The 22,892-nt window shown below is 38.8% G+C and overlaps 1 protein-coding gene and 1 pseudogene across 1 annotated transcript; both read left to right on the forward strand.

The window, feature by feature from the left end:
• Window positions 1-1,167: 1,167 nt before the first annotated feature.
• LOC118974782 (carcinoembryonic antigen-related cell adhesion molecule 21-like) lies at window positions 1,168-6,308 on the forward strand. The gene is made up of 3 exons (XM_037028393.1): window positions 1,168-1,319; window positions 2,197-2,550; window positions 5,917-6,308. Exons 1-3 carry the CDS (start codon window positions 1,256-1,258, stop codon window positions 6,207-6,209), a joined length of 711 nt encoding a protein of 236 aa, XP_036884288.1. The 5' UTR covers window positions 1,168-1,255; the 3' UTR covers window positions 6,210-6,308.
• A 2,725-nt stretch (window positions 6,309-9,033) lies between these two features.
• Window positions 9,034-9,582, forward strand: LOC118974778 (ER membrane protein complex subunit 2-like; annotated as a pseudogene).
• The last annotated feature ends 13,310 nt before the right edge of the window (window positions 9,583-22,892 follow it).

Consider the following 22,892-nt stretch of genomic DNA (forward strand, 5'->3'; position numbering starts at 1 on the left):
TGAAACTCCTTGGAGGACCCAGACACACAGGCACCTGAAATTTCCCCAAAGTCCTTTCTTCCTGGGACACACAGGACACTTCACACTTTACACCCCAAAACTGCAGGTTCTACTGAGACTTCTGGCTTTGAATCTTTTCCTGGAAGCAAAACCCAGTCTGGTGACAACCTGACATAGAAGAAGGGTCCTCTATGCAAGTATCACAATGCTTGGCCCCTTTCAGTGCCAAATTCATCTCTGTGACCTTGCTGGGAGGGAATAAAACATTATCAGAGCATTTGAAAACATGAAGAAGACTGGATTCCCACCTGAGTTTCTGTGTCACGGACAGAAATGATCCCCATATTTTGAGGACAGCCAGGACTCTCTGTGCTCTGCTGAGAGACTACAAATGAAGACACAGCACAAGTCAATGCTGGCATGAGTGGGTCCTCCTCTCAGGGGCAAATGTGCCCCCATTAGCCTTGCTATTTCAAGGGCACCCTACAGGGCAAGAAGATCTATTTCTCTTGAGAGCTTGTGAGATGCACAGTCTCTGACCCACTACAGCAACCCCTTCAGAATCTGAAATTTAACAGAATCTAGAGAATTTTCCTGTGGACAGGAGACCAGAAGTGGTTCAACCTTCACATCAAGACATCTCATTTTGAATTGGCACCCACATTAACTAGACAGCTGCTGAAGATGCATTTTTTTAGCATCACCTGGGTGTTGTGACATTCACTAAATTTCACAGGTGATCTGAAGCACAGCTGGGTTGATATGCTTGTGACAGGATTTTCCTGACTTACTTTCAGAACACATGCTCTGAAGGGAAAAGTTAAATGTGATAGAGAGAGGGCTGTGGGAAAGGCTAATGTGCCTCTGACAGGAAGTTATTAGGGATCTCCAAAATTCAAACAACCCTGTCTAGTGCTTTCCAAACACAGCCTGAGAGTAGGAGTTTGTGCATGTGTTTAGATGCATGTGTGCAGTGTTGAGAAACCTCAGGAGTTCCCAGGGAACCAAAACGTAGAAGAGAAATACTGGTAAGTAGGGACTAGGGTGGCAGAATGAGGGCAGGGAGTGGGAGGGTATGGACACCGACTCCACCCCCAGTCCACATGAGAAGAATAGTAAACATGCCCCAGAATAAAGCCCAGTGCACAGGCAGAACACACAGCAGATTGCGCCATTCTGGACAGAGGTACCTGTGAGCCTTACAGAATCTCAGGCTTTTCCCAAAGAGGCAGCCACAGAGCAGACAACATACACCATGGGATCCCTGTCAATCTCTACCCATAGAGGACCTGTCCACTGGCAAGTGATCCTGGTGGTTGGTAAGTAGGAGACAATTCCTTTGGGCAGACTAATGATCTGGCACAGAGACTCGCTGGGATCTTCTAAAGAGACCAGTGCTTTGAGAAAAGAGGGAAGGCTTCTGTTTTGACCTGAGGGTGAATGGGAAAGAAACAGAGTAGGATCAGAAAGTGGGTCAGAAAAAGGAAAATCTCACAAACTGGAAGTGGTGAGAGGCAGGAAAACCTCAACTGGTGCTCTTTTCCTGTTATTCATCATTGAGTATGAATGATAAATTCTGATAAAAATAATAATGAGTTATGTCATCATTTCCTAGAAACACTAGAAAAAATAAAAACTTAACCAGGATGCTAGGCATTGTCTTTACCACCAACGTAAGAAATGCTCAAATATACCCTACATGGTGCAACCCTGGGAATACTCATTCATTCCGCTCCATGTACTTGCAGCCTGACAAGTCCCTAAAGGTACAAGATCCAACAAGGCCCTGCTTTATTTGAGCCCATGTTTGGGAGGAGAGAGAGAAAAGAAAAGATCTAGGTGTGATGTGAGGTATGCACAACATACCTCACATGAGGAAGAAGTCAAGACAGAATCTTTAGAGAAGGTTTTCAGCAAAGGCATCTTCCAAAAGATGCCCCTGTGTGTAAGAAGAAGTCTGACCAGGAAGAGGGAATGAGCAAGGAAACACCTACAGAAGACTGTATGAAACAAAAAAAGTAACAGTTTCAGAGGTGCTAAAAAATGGGGCCCATGCTGTGGACCTTGACAATGGGAGACACACCCTCAACTGTATACCAAGGCTGAGAAATAAAGAGACCTTCTTAGGATTCAGAACCTCATCTTTCCATCACAATATATACCTACAAACATATATCTTTTTTTCTTCTTTCCCAGTCTCACTCTTCAACTTCTGGTGCCAGCCCACCACAGCTCAACTCACTGTTGTGTCCACCTATAATTCTGAAGGGGAGGCTGCGCTTCTACCTCTCCACAATACATCTAATGATGCTATAGCCTTCGTATGGTACAGGGGGAAAAACACCGACAGAAATTGTATGATTGCATTTCTTATAACAAACTTAACAGATGATATAAAAGGCCCTGCATACAGCGGTCGAGAGAGAATAACCTCTGATGGATCTTTGCTGATAGACAATGCCACAATGCATGACACAGGAATGTACACCATAGTTATCTACATTACTAATGTAATAAAAAAATTTGGATTGGTGCGGCTCATCGTATATGGTGAGTGATTGTTCTCTGATCACTAGGTTTTGGGTGGGGTGGAGTCTACTTCACACACAGGACAGACATTCCTGAATTCTGCTTCCATTTATCTCCATATTTTGTTTTGAATTGGATTTTGTGTAGACAAATTTCCTAAGCTATCAGTTCCCTTTCCAAGTTGCACCCCTGTGGACAGTCACTGTAGACAGAAGGATGATTGTGATGGAAGTTGCTCTTCAGAGGGAAAGCCATCTCAGTTCATCCCTCAGTTCATAAGCACTTGCCTATGAACTTGACCTTGAGAAAGACTTTGATGTTCTAGGTCAAATCATGTTCTAGGAGGCCCACTAGAATTCTAACAGAGCTCAGCTCAGAAATTCCTCCCCAGAACATTTTTCCAGGTATCTTGAATCCAGGGACAGTGGTAGGCCTGTGCCAAGTTGTGTTTGAGCTCTTAGAAAAGGCTGAATGTGAAAGAGTTTAATGGGATCCCAAGACACAAAGATCCTGAGCTGGTCACAAGTCAGGATTCAGGCCCAAGAACTGCGTTTTGGCAAAAATGGAGTTCGGTATCACCTGAGTCTGTATGTGGAGAGCACAGTTAGATCCTCCTGGAAGCTCCTTATTCACCAGGGATCAGCCTAGGGGATTCTCACTTCGTGTCTATCATTAAGAGATGGCCCTTATTTGAACAGCTCTTCTCTCCCTGGTTAAGCTCTGATGCTGTAAATATTGTACAGTTTGTACACTCACAACTTAGCAGCCAAATATTCCTTAGGAATAAACTGAGGCACCCAGAGATACAGTCACTACAGCAGAGTCAAACGGACCATGAGAAATTGATCAGAGCCTCTCAAGGTCTGTCTGTGGCCTTACATTTAATTCCTCTACTTTAGAGACCCTATGAGGGTGCCTTTGGAATTTTTAATCAATGAACTGGTGCAGATTCTTTTGTCTTAGACATGCTTATCTCACAGGAATAACTTTTAGCTTGTGTAGTGAAAAAGGGAGAAATAATGTATTTTTACTCTAGAACAAATTACCTGCAGCAACAATCAGAATCACTGCACAACCTTCCCCTCATGTGGCCTATCCACACCTCTGGGCACTGGACTTTACATCACTTACTTATTTGCTTCTTGTTTTTGGTAGAGTCACTCCAAGCAGATATAAAGAAAAGACTATGCCTATCACTCCCACTCTATGCCTGAAGCAAACTCAGGGAGCATTATATAACAAACATTCTATTGTTTTGATGAATCAGGAAGAAAAAAATGGTGAATGAATGAATGAATGAACAATCCAAAATCACTTCTGAGCCTGGATTCTAGATTCAGAATCCTATCAATTTTTGCCAGGCAAGATAGGATTTCTTTGCCTGCAGAAACCAAGAACATCATCTCAAATCAGTTTCTTTTATCTAGTAAAAGTCCTCCTGCAATTGTTCTTTGGGCTGAGCTGTTAATAATAATTTTCACACACATAAAAATTCTAAGTTTTTTCCCCAAATTTCTATGTCATAGCCACTTAACATAAATTGCCCACATGGTCCAGAATTTCAGCAAGTCCATGACACCATTTGCTATAAGACACGTGTTTTACATTTGTACCAGTCCTTACCTGACCTCAGGGGAAAATTGTTTTAATGGTAAAGGGCAGAGCACTTGGTTCTGCTGCCTTAATCAACTTCTGCCTCTCCTTTTTCCTCTTCCCTAAATCACTTCTTGGATTTTTCTCTATCATTTTTGGATCACTGACCTATTTTTCTCAGTGACTAATTTGGGTCTCACTCTACTTGAAAGCCACTTTTTGGCCCAGAGGCCTGAGCAGTTAATTTACCACTGGCTTTCACCTGTACTCTGTGTGCTATTTCTGCATAAACCTCATACTCTACGATGTCCTGGAAAATGGTGGCTTATAGGAACACGAAGAAGGTGGGTGATAGACGTCTGTGCAGCTGCAAGGAAACACTTCTTGTCAACCAGGCAGTCAGGTGGTCAGTGAAGAACCAAAATTACAGGGGCATATATGACTCCCAATCGTGTCTTTCCATATCAGAACATGGATACTTAAATGACACCTGAGAAAGTATGTACTTTTTCCCAGACATATAACTAGCAGCCATACATTCTCTGAGCACCCAGACTCCAATGCATTTTCTAGTGATGCACAGACTTTCTGGGTTCTTTCAAAGACTCAGGTTTACTTAGATGTGAGAGGTGCCAACTCTGGTTGAAGAAGCTTTTGGAGAAAGGGAAGGTACTACACAGGGCAAGTTCTGTTCTCTTAGCTGCAGAGCAAAGTTAATCTCACCCGACATCACAAGAAACTAAGTCAACCTAGAGAGTTTTGACTTTCATTACTGTAAATAATAGTGGCATTGAACATTTTCTGTGACTTTTGGCCTGTTGCATATATTCTCTTGAGAAATGTCTATTGAAGGTTTTGTTCATTTTTAAGTCAGTTTGTATGTGGTTTTGTTGTGGCTGTTGACTTGTAGAAAATTTTTGTGTATTCCAAATATTAACCATTCACTTTCCATAAGATTTGCAAAGCATTCTCTCACATTTCAAAGGTCACCTTTCAACTTGTGTTTTTTGATGAAGAGGAAATTTCCATTTTGACAAAATCCAAATTGTCTATTTTTTTACCTTTGTTCTTGGTGGTATATTAATAAAATAATTGTCAAACCAATGTCATAAGGCTTTTCCATATATTTTTTTCTAAGCATTTTATGATTAAGGGTCTAACCTTTAGAATTTGATATGTTTGATTGAATTTTTGTGTGTGGGATCATACAATGACCAATATCACTTGTCTGCATGCAAATGTTGGTGTGCAACACTGTTGAAAAGACTATCATTTCTCTAGTGAATAGTCTTTACTGCCTAATAAATTATTTAACAAAAGCTAAATGCTTTTCTGGTTACTGTAAACTTTCTTGGCTCCAGAGATGGACAAAGGGGTAAGCATGCTTTTCACAACATTGATAAAAGTTTACATTAGGAGTGGGATCTAGTGTTTTGTGGAAAAAAAAGTTTTAGTAAAAGGTCAGTAAATGCTCTAGAAAGAAAAATTCTATCTGATGATGAGGTTATAGGACACATGGGCTGGGAAGGGGTTTCTTGAGCTGCTAACACAGATGACTGAGGGAATATGAATTGAATCACCCTGGGATTGTACATGGTCAGAGTGGATCTGCAGCTGTCTCATTACATAGTTTCACCTGAATTTAGACAATTATCCTTCTGCAAATTCAAGAACATACTCTGGTAAGCCTTACATAGCTCACTGTGGGTTGTGAGTGGCTGAGGTCTGAGTAAGTAGGATGGTTCCATATCTCACACCCATTCTTAATCGGTCACATTCCCTGTTTCTCCACAGAGCCTGAATTAGTGGTCTCCCTCAATGTCAGTAACAGCACAGTCACAGAGAATAAGGATTCTGTGGTCTTTACCTGCAACACAAACGCACTCTTCATTCACTGGTTTTTCAATGGCATGAATCTGCAGCTCAATGAGCGTATGAATGTGTCAAAAGTCTACCAAAGCCTCACCATAGACCCTGTGAAGAGGGAAGATGCTGGGATTTACAAGTGTGAAGTTTCCAACATCAACCGGTCTACTGCAAGTTTGCCTGTTGTGCTGCATGTGAAATTGAGTGACAGTCATTCCTGACATACATTATTAAATTCTAAATAAAATATTTACAGCATTAAAATAAAATTTTTCAAGGTGAATGGTTCTCAAAAGATTTGCATTAAATCAATAAACACTAAAAATGTAAGCAGACATTGTCCTTATTGTTGAATTAAGGTCATATTTCATACAACACTCATCTCAAGTTGGTCTCATTCATACCATGTCCACAGTGGAGGTGACATTGCATCCTTCAGAGGATGAGCAGTGGTCCTGTGATGATTAGTGGGATCAGGTGAGGAGCTCATAGAATCTGAGCTCTGTCCTTCTTCATGTAAACATGCAGAGGGTACCTGAACACTGTTGTGGACAAGGAGAATGAACAAGAGGACAATCTTGTGAGTAGCAACACTGATCTTTGTCTTTCTCTTTCTTTCAAAAGATTTCTAAAGCCTTGAGTTTCTCATGTTTATACCAATACAATTATTTCCATAAGTTCAATACACTTTTTGTTGGTACTATCTAATTAGAAGCTTTGGTAATAAAATCAACACTTTAGCTCATATGTCCTCATTCAGACAAATGACCATGGAATTAGAAATGACTTCATGCCTTCTCAAGCTAAGTTTGACCTCCTTGGTCTTTGGTATCTCTTGGAGAGAAGGACACCACCCAGAGCTTAAGAGAATGCGGGTGAATTCTCAGGGTGAAGCTTTCTAACCTCAGGTGACTGTTAAAACTTCTGTTTTATGTTTTGTAGAAAATAGCTTCTTCGGAGATAAATAGGTGATGAACGTCAGTTCCTCTTAACTTAGGAAACTAACCAGGCTAAATCAGGTGTCTCCAGCTAAGTCCTCCATAATTCCATCTACTCCATTCTAGGTCTCTCTCAAATGTTACAGAGACTTGGATGTTTTCTCTGACCATCTTACATAAGAAAGTAACCCTCCCCCAACCCAGCCACTCTCTCTACTGCATCCAAATTTGTTCTTCTTTAGAGGGCTTACTACCATCAGGAAAGATTTGGGAGGTTTTTCTTGGATTTAGTCATCCAACTGCTTTACCCTCTAAGCTCTCATTTCTACTCTGATTTCTTTCCATGTCCCTTCATCAGGTGAGTTGTTGTCCCCTCAAACTCTTCACAGTGTGGACTCAACCTCCCTGGAGTTTGTCTTATTATGGCATGTGGTCAGCAAAGCCACTCAAGCTCTTTTTTAAAAAAAAAATTATTTATTTATCTTTAGAGGGGGAGGGAAGGAGAGAGGAAGAGAAACATCAATGTATGGTTGCTTCTCATGCATCCCCTGCTGGGAACTGGCTCCTGCCGGGAACTGGCCTGCAACCCAGGCATGTGCCCTGACTGGGAATCGAACCACGATCATCCAGTTCACAGGCCCATGCTCAATCCACTGAGCTACACCAGCCAGGGCTCAAGCTCTTAACTTTACAATTTTAGCCTTTGAAATGAACTTTCACCCACATTTACCCCTACTCTAATATCAATACAAATTCTGGTGCCTAGGCAGGTGACTATTCTACTGCAAGGAGATTATCTTCCAAATTGCACTACATTTGGTGGTCTTCCTTCAACCACCCTAGCTATCCTCTAGGGCCCAGAGCACAGATCCTCAGCATCACAGATATTTCTACACAGAAACAGATCATAGACTGCTGTGGTTTTAAAGATATTTCTTTAATTTTTATGTTCTTATTTATTCTTCTACCTACTGCATTGGATGCTATGTAAATAGACTATTGAAGAAGTTATTTTTGAATTACAAATATTTTAAACATGTAAAGATATTTTTATTAATTACTATGGAGAAAGGCAAGCAATTCATCAATTATAGATATTTAGTTTTTATAAACCACTTTTCCACACTTGGTTCATGAAGCTTCTCCTTCTTAAAGAAGTATTTAATATTTTTAGCATGTGAACAATAAAGCCTATTTTAGGGTAGCCACAACCATTCTCATTAGAAACATACAAGTACTCCAATCTTATAGGTGCACAGCAATATTATGTATGTCATTGACTCATCCTTTAGCTATATAATTACCAGATTTAGCAAGAATCACATCATTTTATTCATTGAAAAATAGTGCCCATTAATTAACTAGAAATTGGGTTAGTTTTTGTTATATTTTAATTTGTATGAGCCAATTAAACAGAGTAATTATTATAAAACAATTCTACTTATTGCCAGATGGCATGGACATACAGATATATATACAGAGAGAAACCACCAACAACCCGATTGTTTAATTTTAAAACTAATTAACATTCTGAGAATATTAGGAAGGTCTCAGTGCTTTTCAATGTTTCAGAAAAAAAAAACAAGAAAAAGCTAAACTATAGAGATAAGAAATTCAATGAAATAGTGAGCAAATTGTGAACGCCATTAAGAATCAATTCAGGAATATGTGGCTAAGCTTGTATCACATATGAATAAGTGATGATTATTGGCCTAATCTGTGTCTGGATGACTTGGCATAGTTTTGTCTGCAGGACTTGAGAACAGAGTTCTCTGGCAGCCCTGAGTCAACTTACCAAGTAGCATGAGTTTGAGGCCATGAAAAGATAGGATGAAACTGTACAGCTGTAGGATCAAATTGTTCTTGAAAATCAAACTGACATTTTTTATTGTCTCTTTTTAAAGATTTTATTTATTTACCTTTAGAGGCGAAGGGAAGGAGGGAGGGAGAGAAATATCAATGCATGGTTTCCTCTCATGCGTCCCCTGCTGGGAACTGGCCTGCAACCCAGGCTTGTGCCCTGACTAGGCATTGAACCATGATCCTTTGGTTCACAAGCCCATGCTCAATCTGCTGAGCTATGCCAGCCAGGCCCAAGAGACTTTAAATTGCTATTTGAAGTGCTCAGGGGAAAAGAATGGAGACCAGTCAGTAACTGAATAAGTGTCTGGGGCAATTTGTTGGAGAGCAAGAACCCTGCATGAACTTGCAGGGCTTTACATCACTGAATGTGGCTCTCTTAGAGCAACCTTTTGTTTGGAGAAGATTGTGATGAATTTTGGGCATAGCCACTTATACTGTTGGCAGTTTAATGAAGTTAAAAAAAAAAAAACCTAGGTGGACTTGGAAACATTGAACGTTTAAGAAAGTATTTTGTGCAAGCATTGAAACTAAGAAACAGTAATATGAGAGCTTTGTTTGGACTTCACATATAGGCAAGCCATATTGCTTCTAATTTGAAAGCAAGTGGAAAAACTAAGAGTACAACATAAAATATGCTCATTGGACACCTAGTCAAGTAAGCAGAACTTACCATTTTGCAAGTAAGAAGGAAAGCAAATACTCTCTTAAGGCAGTAAAAGACACGCTGGAAACACAGCAGATTACCCAGTCATTCGAAACCTCTTTCACATTATATTCACAACTGCCCAATTAAACTCATTAGCCTGTGACTTATTTAGTAAATGCCTAGCACTCTTTATATACTAATTTTCTGTTTAGGTAGTTTTAAAGATGTTGTTCATGTAAACTGAGAACTGTCTTGTATTGCTAAGCAGAAAGACAGGGAAAGTCCATGAAAGGTTTCAGGGGGGTCTCATTGACTGTACATCATTCTTCTCAAATTACACACATGTAACTGCTTTTAAACTATAGTCTGATGCAGAGGACACTTTCTTAAATAAACCATAATAATATATTTAAAATAAATAAATAAATAGAACTTACCAATGTTACAGGTATAAAAATGCAAAAATCATTAATATATCTGTTGCAATAAGTTAATTTTTTTATTTGTAACACTAAACTTTTCATTAATTTTTAGAGTAGAATTTTAAAGTTTGTATTTGCCAGGGAAAAATAATTTTTAAAAAGATGGAAGGGCAGGTGCTTCTCACATAAGTGAATCTTTTAGCCAATCTTTTTAAAAAGCTTCCTTTTTGGCTTCTGGCCAGGAAGGATGTATAGATAGATTCACATTGTCTCCTCTCACATACATTAAAAGGATAACAAGCAATCTATAAACAAAAAACAACCAGAACTGCCAGAAAATCAAACTCTATGCAAGTCCAACAAGCAAGTAAAACAGAAAACCATGCAAACCTAGGGAGAATGTAGGTGTGATATGATGGTGAAGCTTACTAACACTGAGTGGCTGTTCAAATTTCCATCTTATCCCAAAGCAAGCAGAAGGAAGGAAATAATCAAGATCAGAGCAGAATTAAATGGCATAGAAACTGAAAGACCAATCCAAAGGATCAATAAACCCAGGAGCTGGTTCTTTCAAAATACAAACAATTTCAACCAGCCATTAACCAGGCTCATCAACAAAATAGACATATGACACAAATAAATAAAACCAGAAATGAAACTGGAGAAATTACAACCAATACAGGAATACAGAGGATCATATGAAAATACTATGGACAAAAGCTTTCTCACTAAGATCAGGGGCCAGGGAGTATGTTTTAACCATTTGCATCCAACAGAGTCTTGGAATTCTAGCCACAGTGTTCTTACAAGAAGAAGAATTTAGAAGCATCTAAACTGAAAAGGAATAAGTAAATCTGTCACTGTTTGCAGATGGCCTGATAGTTTACACAGAAAACCCTATGAACTCCACCAATAAACTACTGGAGCTAATAAATGAATTTGTCAAAATATCAGGGTGCAAAGTGAACATTCAGAAATCAAAGGCATTTTTGAACACCAACAATAAAATATCAGAAATAGAAATTAGGAAAAATATTTCATTTACTATAGCAACAGGAAAAATAAAATACTAAGGAGTAAATTTAACCACAGAAGTACAAACCTGTGTTCAGAGATCTATAACAACACCAAAGAAAGAAATTAAGGAAGACAAAACTCAAAGCATATACCATATTCATGGACTGGAAGAATTATCATCATTAAATGTTTATACTACCAAAGGTAATCTTTAGATTCAATGCAATCCATATAAAAACACCAATGACATATTTTACAGATATAGAATAAACATTTCAAAAATTTGCATGGAATCATAAATAGCCCTGAATGGCTTCAGCAATTTTGAGAAGAAAGAACAAAGTAGGAGGGATCACAATAATGAAATCAAACTATACTACAAGGCCACTGTAATAAAAAAAAAGTCTGGTACTAGCATAAGAAAATACACTGAGAAAGATGGAAAAGAATAGAGAGGCCAGACATAAATCCATGTCTTCATGGTCGATTAATATTTGACACAGGGAGCAGAAACAGAAACTGAAATAAAAATAACCTATTCCGTAAATGTTGGGAGATGTGAATAAGTACATGCAAAAAAGAAAGAAAGAAAGAAACAAACAAACAAAGAAAAGCAACCAAACCACCAAAATCACACCACACAATAAAATAAAGTCAAAAGGGATAAAAGTCTTAAATGTAAGTCATGACACCATAAAAGTCCTAGAGGATAACCTAGGCATGAAAATTTCAGATATCCTAGCCAGCAATAGTTTCACTGATGCATCCCCTAGGCAAGGGATTGAAAGGAAAGAATAAACAAATGGGACTACATCAAACTATGAAGCTTCTGCATGTCTAAAGAAAACAACAATAAAATGTAAAGGGAACAAACTTTAAGGAAAACCATATTTGCCAATGAAACCTCAGAAAATGACTTAATCTCCAGAATATATAAAGAACTCACACAATTCCACACCAAGAAGACAAGCAATCCAATTAGAAAATGGGCAAAGGATTTGAACAGACACTTCTCAAAAAAAAAAACATACAAAGGGACCACCAACATATAGGAGAAGGCTCAGCATGACTAGATATTACAGGGGTATTGAAATTAAGAACTGATAGTAACCAGAGGAAAGAAGGGAGGGCATACTTGGGGGGAAAGGGGAAAGGGTTTTTAGGAACATCTATAAAGGCCACATGGACAAAACCTAAGACAGGTACAATCAAGGGTGGGAAGTGTGGATGGCTGGGGTAGAGGGAGTGATGGGGGGGAATGGAGACAACTGTACTGAAAAACAATAAAAAAGTTTTTAAAAATCACAATGAGATATCAGTTCACAGCAGTCAGAATGCCCATCATTAATAAATCAACAAACCAAATATCCTGGTGAGGTTGTAGAGAAAAGAGTTTTCTAATAGAATGTTGGAGGGAATTCACACTAATGTGGTCATTGTTGAAAATGGTATGGAATTTCCTCAGAAATGTAAAAATGAAACAGCCTTCTGTGGTAGGATACCCATGAAATTCAGTGGTGCGGGGGGACAGGGCTGGGAATATAAGACAGAAAACTGTACTTGAACAAGAATTAAATAAAAAAAAGGCAGGGATTGAAGGAGAAAATAAAAGTGATCATTTGAAAAAATAAAAATAAAATTAAAAGTTAAAAATAAATTTTAAAAAAATGAAACAGCTTTTTAATCCAGCGATCCCACTACTGGGACTATAGCTTAAGAATGCTGAAGAACCAATTCCAAAGAACCTATGCACCCCAATGCTCATAGCAGTGTTGTTTACAATAGCCAAGTGTTGAAAATAGCCTAAGTGCCCATCAGTAACTGAGTGAGTGCATGGCACATTTATACAATGGTTACTGTCTGGCAGAAAAAAAGGAGCTCCTACTTTTTGTGACAGCCTGGATGGAGCTGGATGGAGAGCATTATGCTAAGTGAGATAAGCCAGGTGATGAAAGACAAATACTGTATGATCCCACTTCTAAGTGTAACCTAATCACCAAAATAAATGAAGAAGGAAAATAGAACTGACCATTGTAACTAAAGTAGGAAAGATAGTGACCACAGGGGAGTGAGAAGGGGGAAAACTGGGGAAAGCAGAGAGAAGGACAAGTAAAGGAACACAAACAGAAAATTCATGGGCATGAAGCATGGTGGGAAATTACTGTGGAAGTTGGGGAGGCTGGGTTTGGGGTGAGCAATGGGGAAAATGACAGTACAACTACAACTGAACAATATTACATAAAAAATAAAAAATAAAATGAAAAAACTCTCATGTTATATTCTATAAAAAAAACTTTCATCACAGCAACCTATGTGGTGAATGTCAGTTTTTCTTCACTTCAGTACCTAATCAGAACAAAATAAATTACAGCAGCCATCTTGTAGAATTGAGAATACTCTTGTTCATTTTATATGTTGTATGAGAAAAAAATAATAAAAGATGAGAGCAGAGATATGGAAAACACAGCATCCTGGGAGATGAAACCCTGGCTCTGTTCAAAGACTCTTGCTGTTTTGCCCCTGTGCCTACATTGTTAGGAACTCACACCTCTTTATAAATTGAAGGAGATGCAAACTGGCTCTCTTGGCTGAAAGAGATTTAGTTGTGGGTCCCTCCACTGTGAAGAAGGCATTTGTGTTACCACCTGGAGGACTTAAACTTCCCTCAGCAACCTCTAGACAGTTTCTTCCTGACTACAGACCTCCAAAATCTATTTTTTAGACCATTCTGTTGAAAATAAAATTGTAACTTGTCATGACTGATTCTTTATCTATTCTTTTGAAACATACCTAAGTGTTTTTGAAAGCTTCTTGCCAGTGTTAAGAACCAAAGAATATCTTCTCAAATACCAGGTCCATTACACTAAATTTTATTCATCTTGGTGTGCCAGTCTCTGAGGAAAAGTAGGAACCTGCCACACTTGAGTAACTTTACAACCAAGACATAAAATGACACCCTCTTCAGATTTCATGAAAAGTTTTGCATTTCTTTGTCTAAAGCATGGATTCCCATGTTTTCTTTTGTTCTAAAATCTCTCCAGCCTTTGAATTTGTGTCCTTCAGTTCTGTCTCACTACCCTATTGCATGAACTTTAATCAAGTCTTACTTTTATTTCTAAATTTGTTTGATAAATGTGTTTCTTTAAGTAGCTAACCATGTCATCTTACTCAAAGGGTCAATTGTTAACATATTTTTAAATCTTCCATTTTTTGCTTACCTACTTAATTTTTTAAAAAGTATATTTGTCTTTCCTCTCTTCTTCCTGGATGTTCAAAGCTGGTGATGACCTGGCTTCACAGTTCTTTTTAGGTACACAGGTGGCCTCAAAAGAAGCATTGGACTGAATCCATGAATGTGTTCTGGCAAGAAAGGACATATTGCAATGCCCTGAATGTCAACAGTGTACTTATTCCACATGCATTGTCACTGTACCTTCAAGTCACAAAAAGTACATCCTATCATAAAACTCAAATACCTAGTAAACATGCAGGTGTCTGCTATGTCAGCCATGCACAGGCCCGCATTGAATGAGCCTCTTTGAAGCCCAATTTGACCTGCAGTTCAGAGCAGACATCACTGTCCTCATTCCTTGTTTTCTTTGTTCATTTTACAAATTCCGCATGTCTGTTCTTAAAGAGCCTGCACCCAGGACTAGGAAATCAGAAATAAATATCTTCTATGGTTCTATTCATTTTCTGCTCCCTGTGGCTCTGGTGTGTTGGACTGAGATCTTTGGGACCAATCCAGAGGTGGATTGTGTGTAAGCAGAGGTGAAAGCAAAGAGAAGTCATGGAGAAATAGGGTCTGCCCAGTGTCAGATGAGAAACTGTGAAGCTTGGGAGGTGTGAGGGTGTTAGGCTTTGTGTACTGCAAAGGGGCTTAAGGTTCCATGCAGAAGGGTTTGTTTGGAGAATCAGAATGAAGCTAAATAATATAACTGAGGTTCTGACCTACCTGCTGCATGAAGTGCAGCTAGAGCATGTTGGGTGAAGTGAGGGTGCCATTCATCTGCATTAGGATGGGCATAAGGGTAAGATACAGGGAGTGAGGGAAGGATAATGTTTTGAAGACTCAGTATTGTTTTCTGACACTGGAACTAGTGGGAACACCTGATATACAAGTTTACAAGGGTCATATGACATCATATATGGGACAGAAAACAAGGAGGAGGATCATACAGATTAAAGATTGCTACTTACCACAAATTAGGGTGTAGGAAAATGGAGAGCAATCATTCAATGTCTATACTGTTTAATAAGAGTGATTAAAATGTTTTAGTACCAGGTAGACATGTTAGTTGCACATCATTGTGATTAAACTAACTACCACTGCCTTTTCCACTTTTTACTACATACATTTTACATCATATAATAATTATACTGAATTTAAAAGCCAGGATAAAAAGAGAACATACTACATAATTTTATTAATGCAAAAGTTCTGAAAATGCAAATCTACCCAGAAAGAAAGAACATGAGTAATAGCCTAAAAATTCTGGAGTTTGGCAGGAGCAGAGGAAGGAATTACAAAGGCAAATTAAAACGTTTGGGTTAAATGGAAACACATGGAATTTGTATGGATGCCAACACTGAGTAGGTGGTATACTTTGCAGATAGGTGGGTAATTGCCTGTCACTTGTACATCAGTCAAGATGTGATCCATGCTTAACATTATGAATTGCTTGTGTTGTTAGGAGGAGAGTGAATTGTTTCTCTATTAGTGCTGTTTCTAAGTGGGCAGACCTGGAAATTACCCAGAGGAGTACAATAATAAGCACTTTGGTAATTTTTTACTACTGACTGTGTACTGTACACCTGAGGCATATTAGCTCACTCAGTGACAAAACCCGAGTCAGTAAAATTCGTTTAGTTCAATGAACTTTCCTACCTTTTGGCCTTTACACACATTGTGTCCTTTGCCTGGATCTCTCATTCCTGCCACCTCATGAACTGTAGGTTTGCCTGGGCTCATTCTCTATTAGATGATTCTCTTTTACAAACATTTTAACTGGTCTTTTGCCTAGGTCAGAATTTATCTTGTGTGAGAATGTAATTGTCCATATTTTACCCTGTTAAGCATTATTACCTTTGTAATTTTTGTACTCCTTTATTAAAGAGCACCAACCCTCTGCTCACCATCTCCGTGACACTCTTCTAATAAGTACAAAGAAAATAGAGACAATCTAAGACCTCGTAGACCAGACTTGGCAGTGAGGAAGTCACACAATAATCCAAACAACAGTGACAACAATATCATATGAAAGTATGTTAGAATGAAGTAAGGCATACTTGGAGTGGTTTTCTTTGTTCAATTCCAATATGTTGGCTCAGCACAGAGGATGTGAAGTTCCTGGAGCAGAGAGATCAGAAGATGAGAGCAAATGCAGTCAGAAATAAAGAATCCATCAGCCAGAAGCTTGACTTTACTCTGAGTGAAGTGAGGAACCACTAGAAGGTTGAAAGAAAAAAGACATGTGAATAATCTGTGTTTATTGAAAGTAACCAACATTTTGCCACCCTGCCAATTTGGTTTTAGTATATTGATTTTAAGCTATTTATTATGAAATAAAACACAAAAAAACACTTTTGATGAACAATCAAAATGCCTCATGAATACCTATGCACAATATTTCTTATTGACCATCTCTATACTTCTGACAAGGATTCAGCCAGGAAATGTGCTTCAGGGGAATTCACTTTAGACTAATTGACTATGGGTGGTACGTGAGAGGACTTTGAGAAAGCACATGTTGTCTAGATACCCACCCTGTCCCACTGATTCTGAGTTGCTCCCAAATTTTTCTTGCCATTTGCACCTGCTCTTCTCAATTACCCATAAAGGACTTTCTAACTTCTAAAATACAAGACCCCATTTTACCTTTTTTCTCCTTTTTCAATAATTTTTGTACCCAATGTTGCCTTACAGTCATAGCAATGTTTACACTTACCTGAATTATCCATGATCATATGTTGAAACCTTTATTTCTTTCTGCTAATCTGTGTTTGTTGTTTTGATGGCTAGGCAAGCCTAAAATATTTAGAAGGTGGGATGGACAATTTTATTATATTTTAGCCTTTAAATTAGCCAGTATTAGTAAAGCTGCTGGGTTGCAAGCGGGGAGTTCAGTAATACAACAAGTGCATCATCCAGGTGACAGGGAAGAATGGTTGCACCGGTGTGAAAAGGAGTTACAGTTTCTGGATTTGTTCTGAGCACCTAGAGTCAAACAGTTTTCTGAGGAGCTTAATGTATTTTATAAGAAGCAGAGAGGTGTTGTGAAAATACAAAGGAGTTCAGAAAAGTACTGGAAAATCACATTGAGGTCAATTATTTGGTTGGGATTAAAAATCTTGAGGCATTCTGAAATGCCTTGTAAATATGAGTTGTCAATGAAATACTTAGACATCACCAATCATGTCCAGTTTGTCTCTTTCATCCACTCCTGTGTCCCCAGTGCCTCAGACACTGCCTGGTAGATTTACAGTATGAGTTACACATTTACAGAATCTCCAAATGAGTAAGCGGTGAACAATCAAATTGCCTCATGAACACCTATGCACAATATTTCTTATTGACCAAGAATATACAATAATACCACACAGTTACCATGAATACTGGGGGCTCTTATAAACTCATCAGTAGTTAGAAGTCACATCAGGACCTTTTGTGGACATTTATGCTCTATACATTTTTGTAACTAAATTAAGTTAAACATAAAAGTACCTGAATGATATAGAAACTGAGAAGGCACCCCCTCTGAGATACTTTCTGATTCCAATTTCTCAACCATAGAGATGAGACTGGAGTCTTTCAGACAGCAGCAAGCTCAGAAAATGATAATTAAAGCTAGGGGCATGTGCAAGTATGGTATAATATGCACACATCAATAAACATAATACAACACAAAGAAAAGGAAAGAAAAAAATCTCAGGATCTTATCCCTAGGTGTGGAAAAACACTTCATAAGGTGCAGCACTCACTTATAATAAAAACACTCAGCAAAGTGGGAGCAGAGGGGAGGACACCTCAACTTGATAAAGGCCATGTTTGAGAAAGAACAGCCATCATCATAACCAAAGGGCAAAAATAAAGGCTTTCCCTCTAAGATCAGGAACAAGACAAGGATATCTGCTTTCACCAATTCTATTCTAAGTAGTGTTGGAAGTCCCAGCCACAGTGATCACACAAGAAAAATTAATTAAAAGCATTCAAATAGGAAAGGAGAAAGTAAAACCATCAGTGTTCCCACAGGACATGCTCATGTAAATATAAAACCCTATATATTCTACAAAAAAACCCTACCTGATATAATAAGTGAATTTGGCAAAAAAAAAAGCAGTATTCGAAGTCAATATTTAGAAAGCAAAGGCATTTTTAACACCATGAAAGGAATGTCAGAAACATAAAAGAGAAAAAACTCCCATTTACTACAGTAACAAAAATAAAATATCTAGGAATAAACCTTACCAAGGGGGTAAAAGACCTATATTCAGAGAACTACACAACATTGAAGAAAGAAATTAAGAAAGAAACACATAAATAGAAGCATGTACCATGTTCATGGATTGAAAGAACTAACATCATATAAATGTCCATAATATCCAAAGTAATTTATAGATTCAACACAAACACTATTAAAATACCAATGACATATTTTACAGGTATACAACAAACATTTCAAAACTATATATGAAAGCATAAACTACTCCAAATAGCCTCAGCAATGTAAAGAAACAGGGTAAATTAGGAGGGATCACAACACCTGGTACCACAGCATATTACAAGGCCACTGTAATAAAAAGTCTGGGACTGGTCTAAAAACAGGCGCATAGACCAATGGAACACAGCAGAGAGCCCAGAAATAAACCCAAGGCTCTATGGTCAATTAATATTTGACAAAGTGGACGACTTCTGCCAAGATGGAGGCATAGGTGGAAACACTGTGCCTCCTCTCACAACCAAGTTTAAAGTCAACAAAATTTCAGTAACAAAAACGCAGTCAAAACACAGAAAATTGAACTATATGGAAGTCCGACAACAACAAACCATTCAACCAGACCGGTAAGAGGGGTGGAGCCAGCAGCAGAGCTGGGTCGGGCAGGAAAGATCTCCCAACCTAGGCCTGAAGGCAGCCGTGGGCAGATCCCAGGTGTGGAGTAGCAACAGGTGCACCCAGTGAGGGAGCAAGGCGGCAAGCTGACTGCAGTCACACGTTCTCGCATGCAGATAAACCAGCAAAGGGGCAAGCAGTGAGACAGACCCAGAAGGCCCCAGAGGTGGGAAGCAGCAGAGGGGACTGCCATTGCCCCTCTCTGACCCTGCCCCCATATACAGCGCAGGAACTGAGTTACCCCACCCTAGTGAACACCTGGGGCTCCGCTCCTCATATGTAACAGGTGCAAACAGACCAAAATATGGCTCAAGAACTCAAAGCCCTGGAGCTGATAACTGTAAGTGACCAAGAAATAGGCAACCTATCAGATGCACAGTTCAAAATACTGATGATCAGGATGCTCACAGAACTGGTCGATTTTAGTCACAAATTAGAGGAACAAATGAAGGCTAAACTAATTCAAATGAAGGGAAATGCACAGGAAACCAATAGTAATGGAAAGTAAACTGGGACTCAAATCAAGGAAGTGGAACAGAAAGTAGAAAAAAAAGACTTAACAGAAAAGAATGAAGAAACAAGAATTCAAAAAAATGAGGAGAGGCTTAGGAACCTCCAGAACATCTTTAAATGCTCCAACATCCAAATTATAGGGGTACCAGAAGGGGGAAAGAAACAGCCACGAGTGGAAAACTTATTTGAACAAATCATAAAGGAGAACTTCCCCAGTCTGGCAAAGGACATAGACTTCCAGGAAATCCAGGAAGCTCAGACAGTCCCAAAGAAGTTGGACCCAAGAGGGAATACACCAAGGCACATCATAATGACATTAGCCAAGATTAAAATGAAGGAGAGAATCTTAGAAGCAGCAAGAGATAAGGGGACGGTCACCTACAAAGGAGTTCCAATCAGACTGTCAGCAGATTTCTCAAGAGACCTTACAGGCAAGAAGGGGCTGGAAAGAAATATTCCAAGTCATGAAATTCAAAGACCTACAACCATCATTGCTCTATCCAACAAAGCTTTCATTTAGAATGGAAGGACAGATAAAGTGCTTCTCAGATAAGGTCAAGTTCAAGGAGTTCATCATCACCAAGCCCTTATTATATGAAATGTTAAAGGGACTTATCTAAGAAAAAGAAGATAAAAAATATGAACACTGAAAGGGCAGCAAACTCAGTTATTAACAACCACACCTAAAACAAAAGCAAACCAAGAGGACAGCTAGATCAGGAGTGGAACCATAGCAATGGAGATCACATGGAAGGTTAGCAACAGGGGAGTGGGAGGAGAAGAAAGAGAGAGAAGGTAAAGAGAATGAGTAGCATAGACGGTAGGAAGAAAATACATGGGGGGAGGGCAAGAATAGTAGGGGAAATATAGAATCTAAAGAACTTGAGACACATGGACATAAACTAAAGGGGGGAATGGTGGGGGAGGGGGTGTGCAGGGTGAAGGGGAATGAAGGGAGAATTAGAACAAGTATAATGGCATAATCAATAAAATATATTTAAAATATTTCACAAAGTGGGAAGAAGCATAAATTGAAGTAAAAATACCGTCTTCAACAAATGGTGTTGGGAGATCTGGACAGCTACATGCAAAAAATATGAAACCCATTCACCAATTTACAACATACACAAAAATATATTCCATGTACATAAAAGACTTACAAAAGTCACAACACTATAAAAGTCCTAGAGGAGAAAATAGGCAGGAACGTATCAAATACTCCTCACGGCTACATTTTCATCGATATTCAATGTTAAATTTATAAATTGATAGATTGGTGATCAACATTACAAGTTTTAATGTGTTTGCCCATCTGCTAATATTAGCCATAATGATGATTATATTTGGGGTTTTTTTGGCTTTTCTCAGTGCACATATAGCACAACTGTCAATAATTTCTAATGTGTGTAAGAACTTTTATATTATCAGAAATGCTCTTTTCATGTTTTTTCTTTGAGGCAGGATAGTAAGAATATATTATTTTTGAGGCAGGGTAATCTAGGAACATTCATTGGCAAGTAAAATTGGGAAATTGAGAAAGATGGCTGAACAAACTGGGAGAGCACTTTACAACCAGATACCAAGGCCACCAGGATGGGAAGACCTGGGTGGCTGGCAATGAACAAAGCATGTACTAGACCTCGGTTTCAGGGTGGCCTTTCCAACCCTGGCATATAGCTGGTCATGTAATTTAGACCTTCTGTCCTAGTGCTGTCCAATTAGTGGAGATCACAGCCCTGCAGTGGCACATCTGAAAAAGCTGAGGTATATTGTATTGAGATCCTCTGTGATACCTTGCCTAAAATTTTTACCTTTGGAAAGGAATAAAACTCTTCAAGAAAAAGTACCCAGGGGACACCCTTTGGGCACCACGTCAAATAATTTCTTAATTACCTTTCTTCTTCCAATTGCTGAGGGGTCTTAAACAAGTCTTGCAAGCAGAGGACCAATGGGCAGTGGCAGCTCCCCATAGGAAACCCCCCAAAAAACCTTTCCACAAGTCCCCTTTTCTATGATTCAGCAGTAAGCTGAGTGCAGCCCTTCCTAGTCTCACATCTTTCCTATCTGTAGTGTTGTAAGAGAGCCACAGCAGCCCCACCCATTCAGTCTCTCTTCTGCTACTCCTTTTATTCTAGGCCTAACCTTGTTTCACTGCCCCACACTGCTTTAATAAACAATTCCTCAAAATCACCTGAGTTTATGAAGGAAAAATCTTCCTGCAAAAAAAAAATCAAGAATCCAGGCACCACTGGCTACCTTTCATCAAACCTGCCCTGGGCCAGGCCCCATTTTTGGTAACAGTTTGAAATTGAAAAGTAATGCAACTGCAAAAAGAAGTGGCCTGTGTTTTAATAGGAACAAATGTGTGGTTTCTTCTAATAAGCTGTTTATTTCCAACAGAGAATACAGACAAACTAAGACCAAGGAAATTCGTAGTAGGTTACTAGAATAAAAATATGGAGAGAAGGGTTTTATAAATAAATGCTAGAACAAACCAAGGAAATTCGTAGTAGGTTACTAGAATAAAAATATGGAGAGAAGGGTTTTATAAATAAATGCTAGAACAAAATTCTGTGAATGTCCTTACACCCAAACTCAGCAAGGACTACTAACTATATTAACAAAATGAGAGCTGATGTGCCTATAAAACACAGCCCTCCATATCTGATCCTGAAGCAGAAGAGAGGAACTTATGAAACTCTTACGGTTCTCCCCACCTGTCCAACTTTTAGACAGTAATTGTAATTTACATTGTGTTCTCACAGCCTGGCCCCAAATAAAACTTATGGTGACAGCTTCCAAGTGTACAACTAGAAAACAACAGATTAAAAATGTACACATAATAATAATAGGTACATCATAGCGAATAAGATTCCACCTCATGGTTAGACTGTTAAAAGTGGTTTGGTGTATAGTGTGCCCTCAAACTGTAAGTAAATATAAATCAGGATGCAAAACTCAGAGAAATGAGACAGCAACACTTAGACCATGATAGCTTAGAGATTTGAATTGATCCAGAGTGTTTTTCTAATAAAGGCCTGTGGGTCAACTGCCCCCCATTTACCTGCTTTTCTCTTTTCAGAAGCTTTGACTTCCATCAAAGATTAAGGTCTTGCTGTATCACCAATAGGTTATCATTCATCAAGATAATTGCTGCCACTAAGTCTTCCTAAGATGCCCTTCCTAGCACTTGACACAATATTGTTTAACAGAAACACCAGTCGCAAAAGCATTGTTTCAGCTGATTCATAACCAAAGCAGTGTGAGAAAAAAGGGGGCCGCATACTAAACCTGAAAGCTCAGGGAAGGCTCTTTGTTACAACTTGGTCTTTTGGTGAACTGCCCTCACTCCGCAACTATCCAGAGGCCTGCCAAGGGTTGTGTCATCACAACA

The sequence above is a fragment of the Sturnira hondurensis genome, unplaced genomic scaffold (genome assembly GCF_014824575.4).
Source record: "Sturnira hondurensis isolate 20B ecotype Veracruz unplaced genomic scaffold, ASM1482457v3 Scaffold0019854, whole genome shotgun sequence".
NCBI lineage: Eukaryota > Metazoa > Chordata > Mammalia > Chiroptera > Phyllostomidae > Sturnira > Sturnira hondurensis.

Bases quoted from the DNA above. Each gene is read 5' to 3' on its own strand.
- LOC118974782 (XM_037028393.1), top strand. From the start codon at position 1,256: ATGGGATCCCTGTCAATCTCTACCCATAGAGGACCTGTCCACTGGCAA. The intron at 1,320-2,196 runs GTAAGTAGGAGA...CTTCTTTCCCAG, and splicing joins GCAAGTGATCCTGGTGGTTG to TCTCACTCTTCAACTTCTGG. The intron at 2,551-5,916 runs GTGAGTGATTGT...GTTTCTCCACAG, and splicing joins GGTGCGGCTCATCGTATATG to AGCCTGAATTAGTGGTCTCC.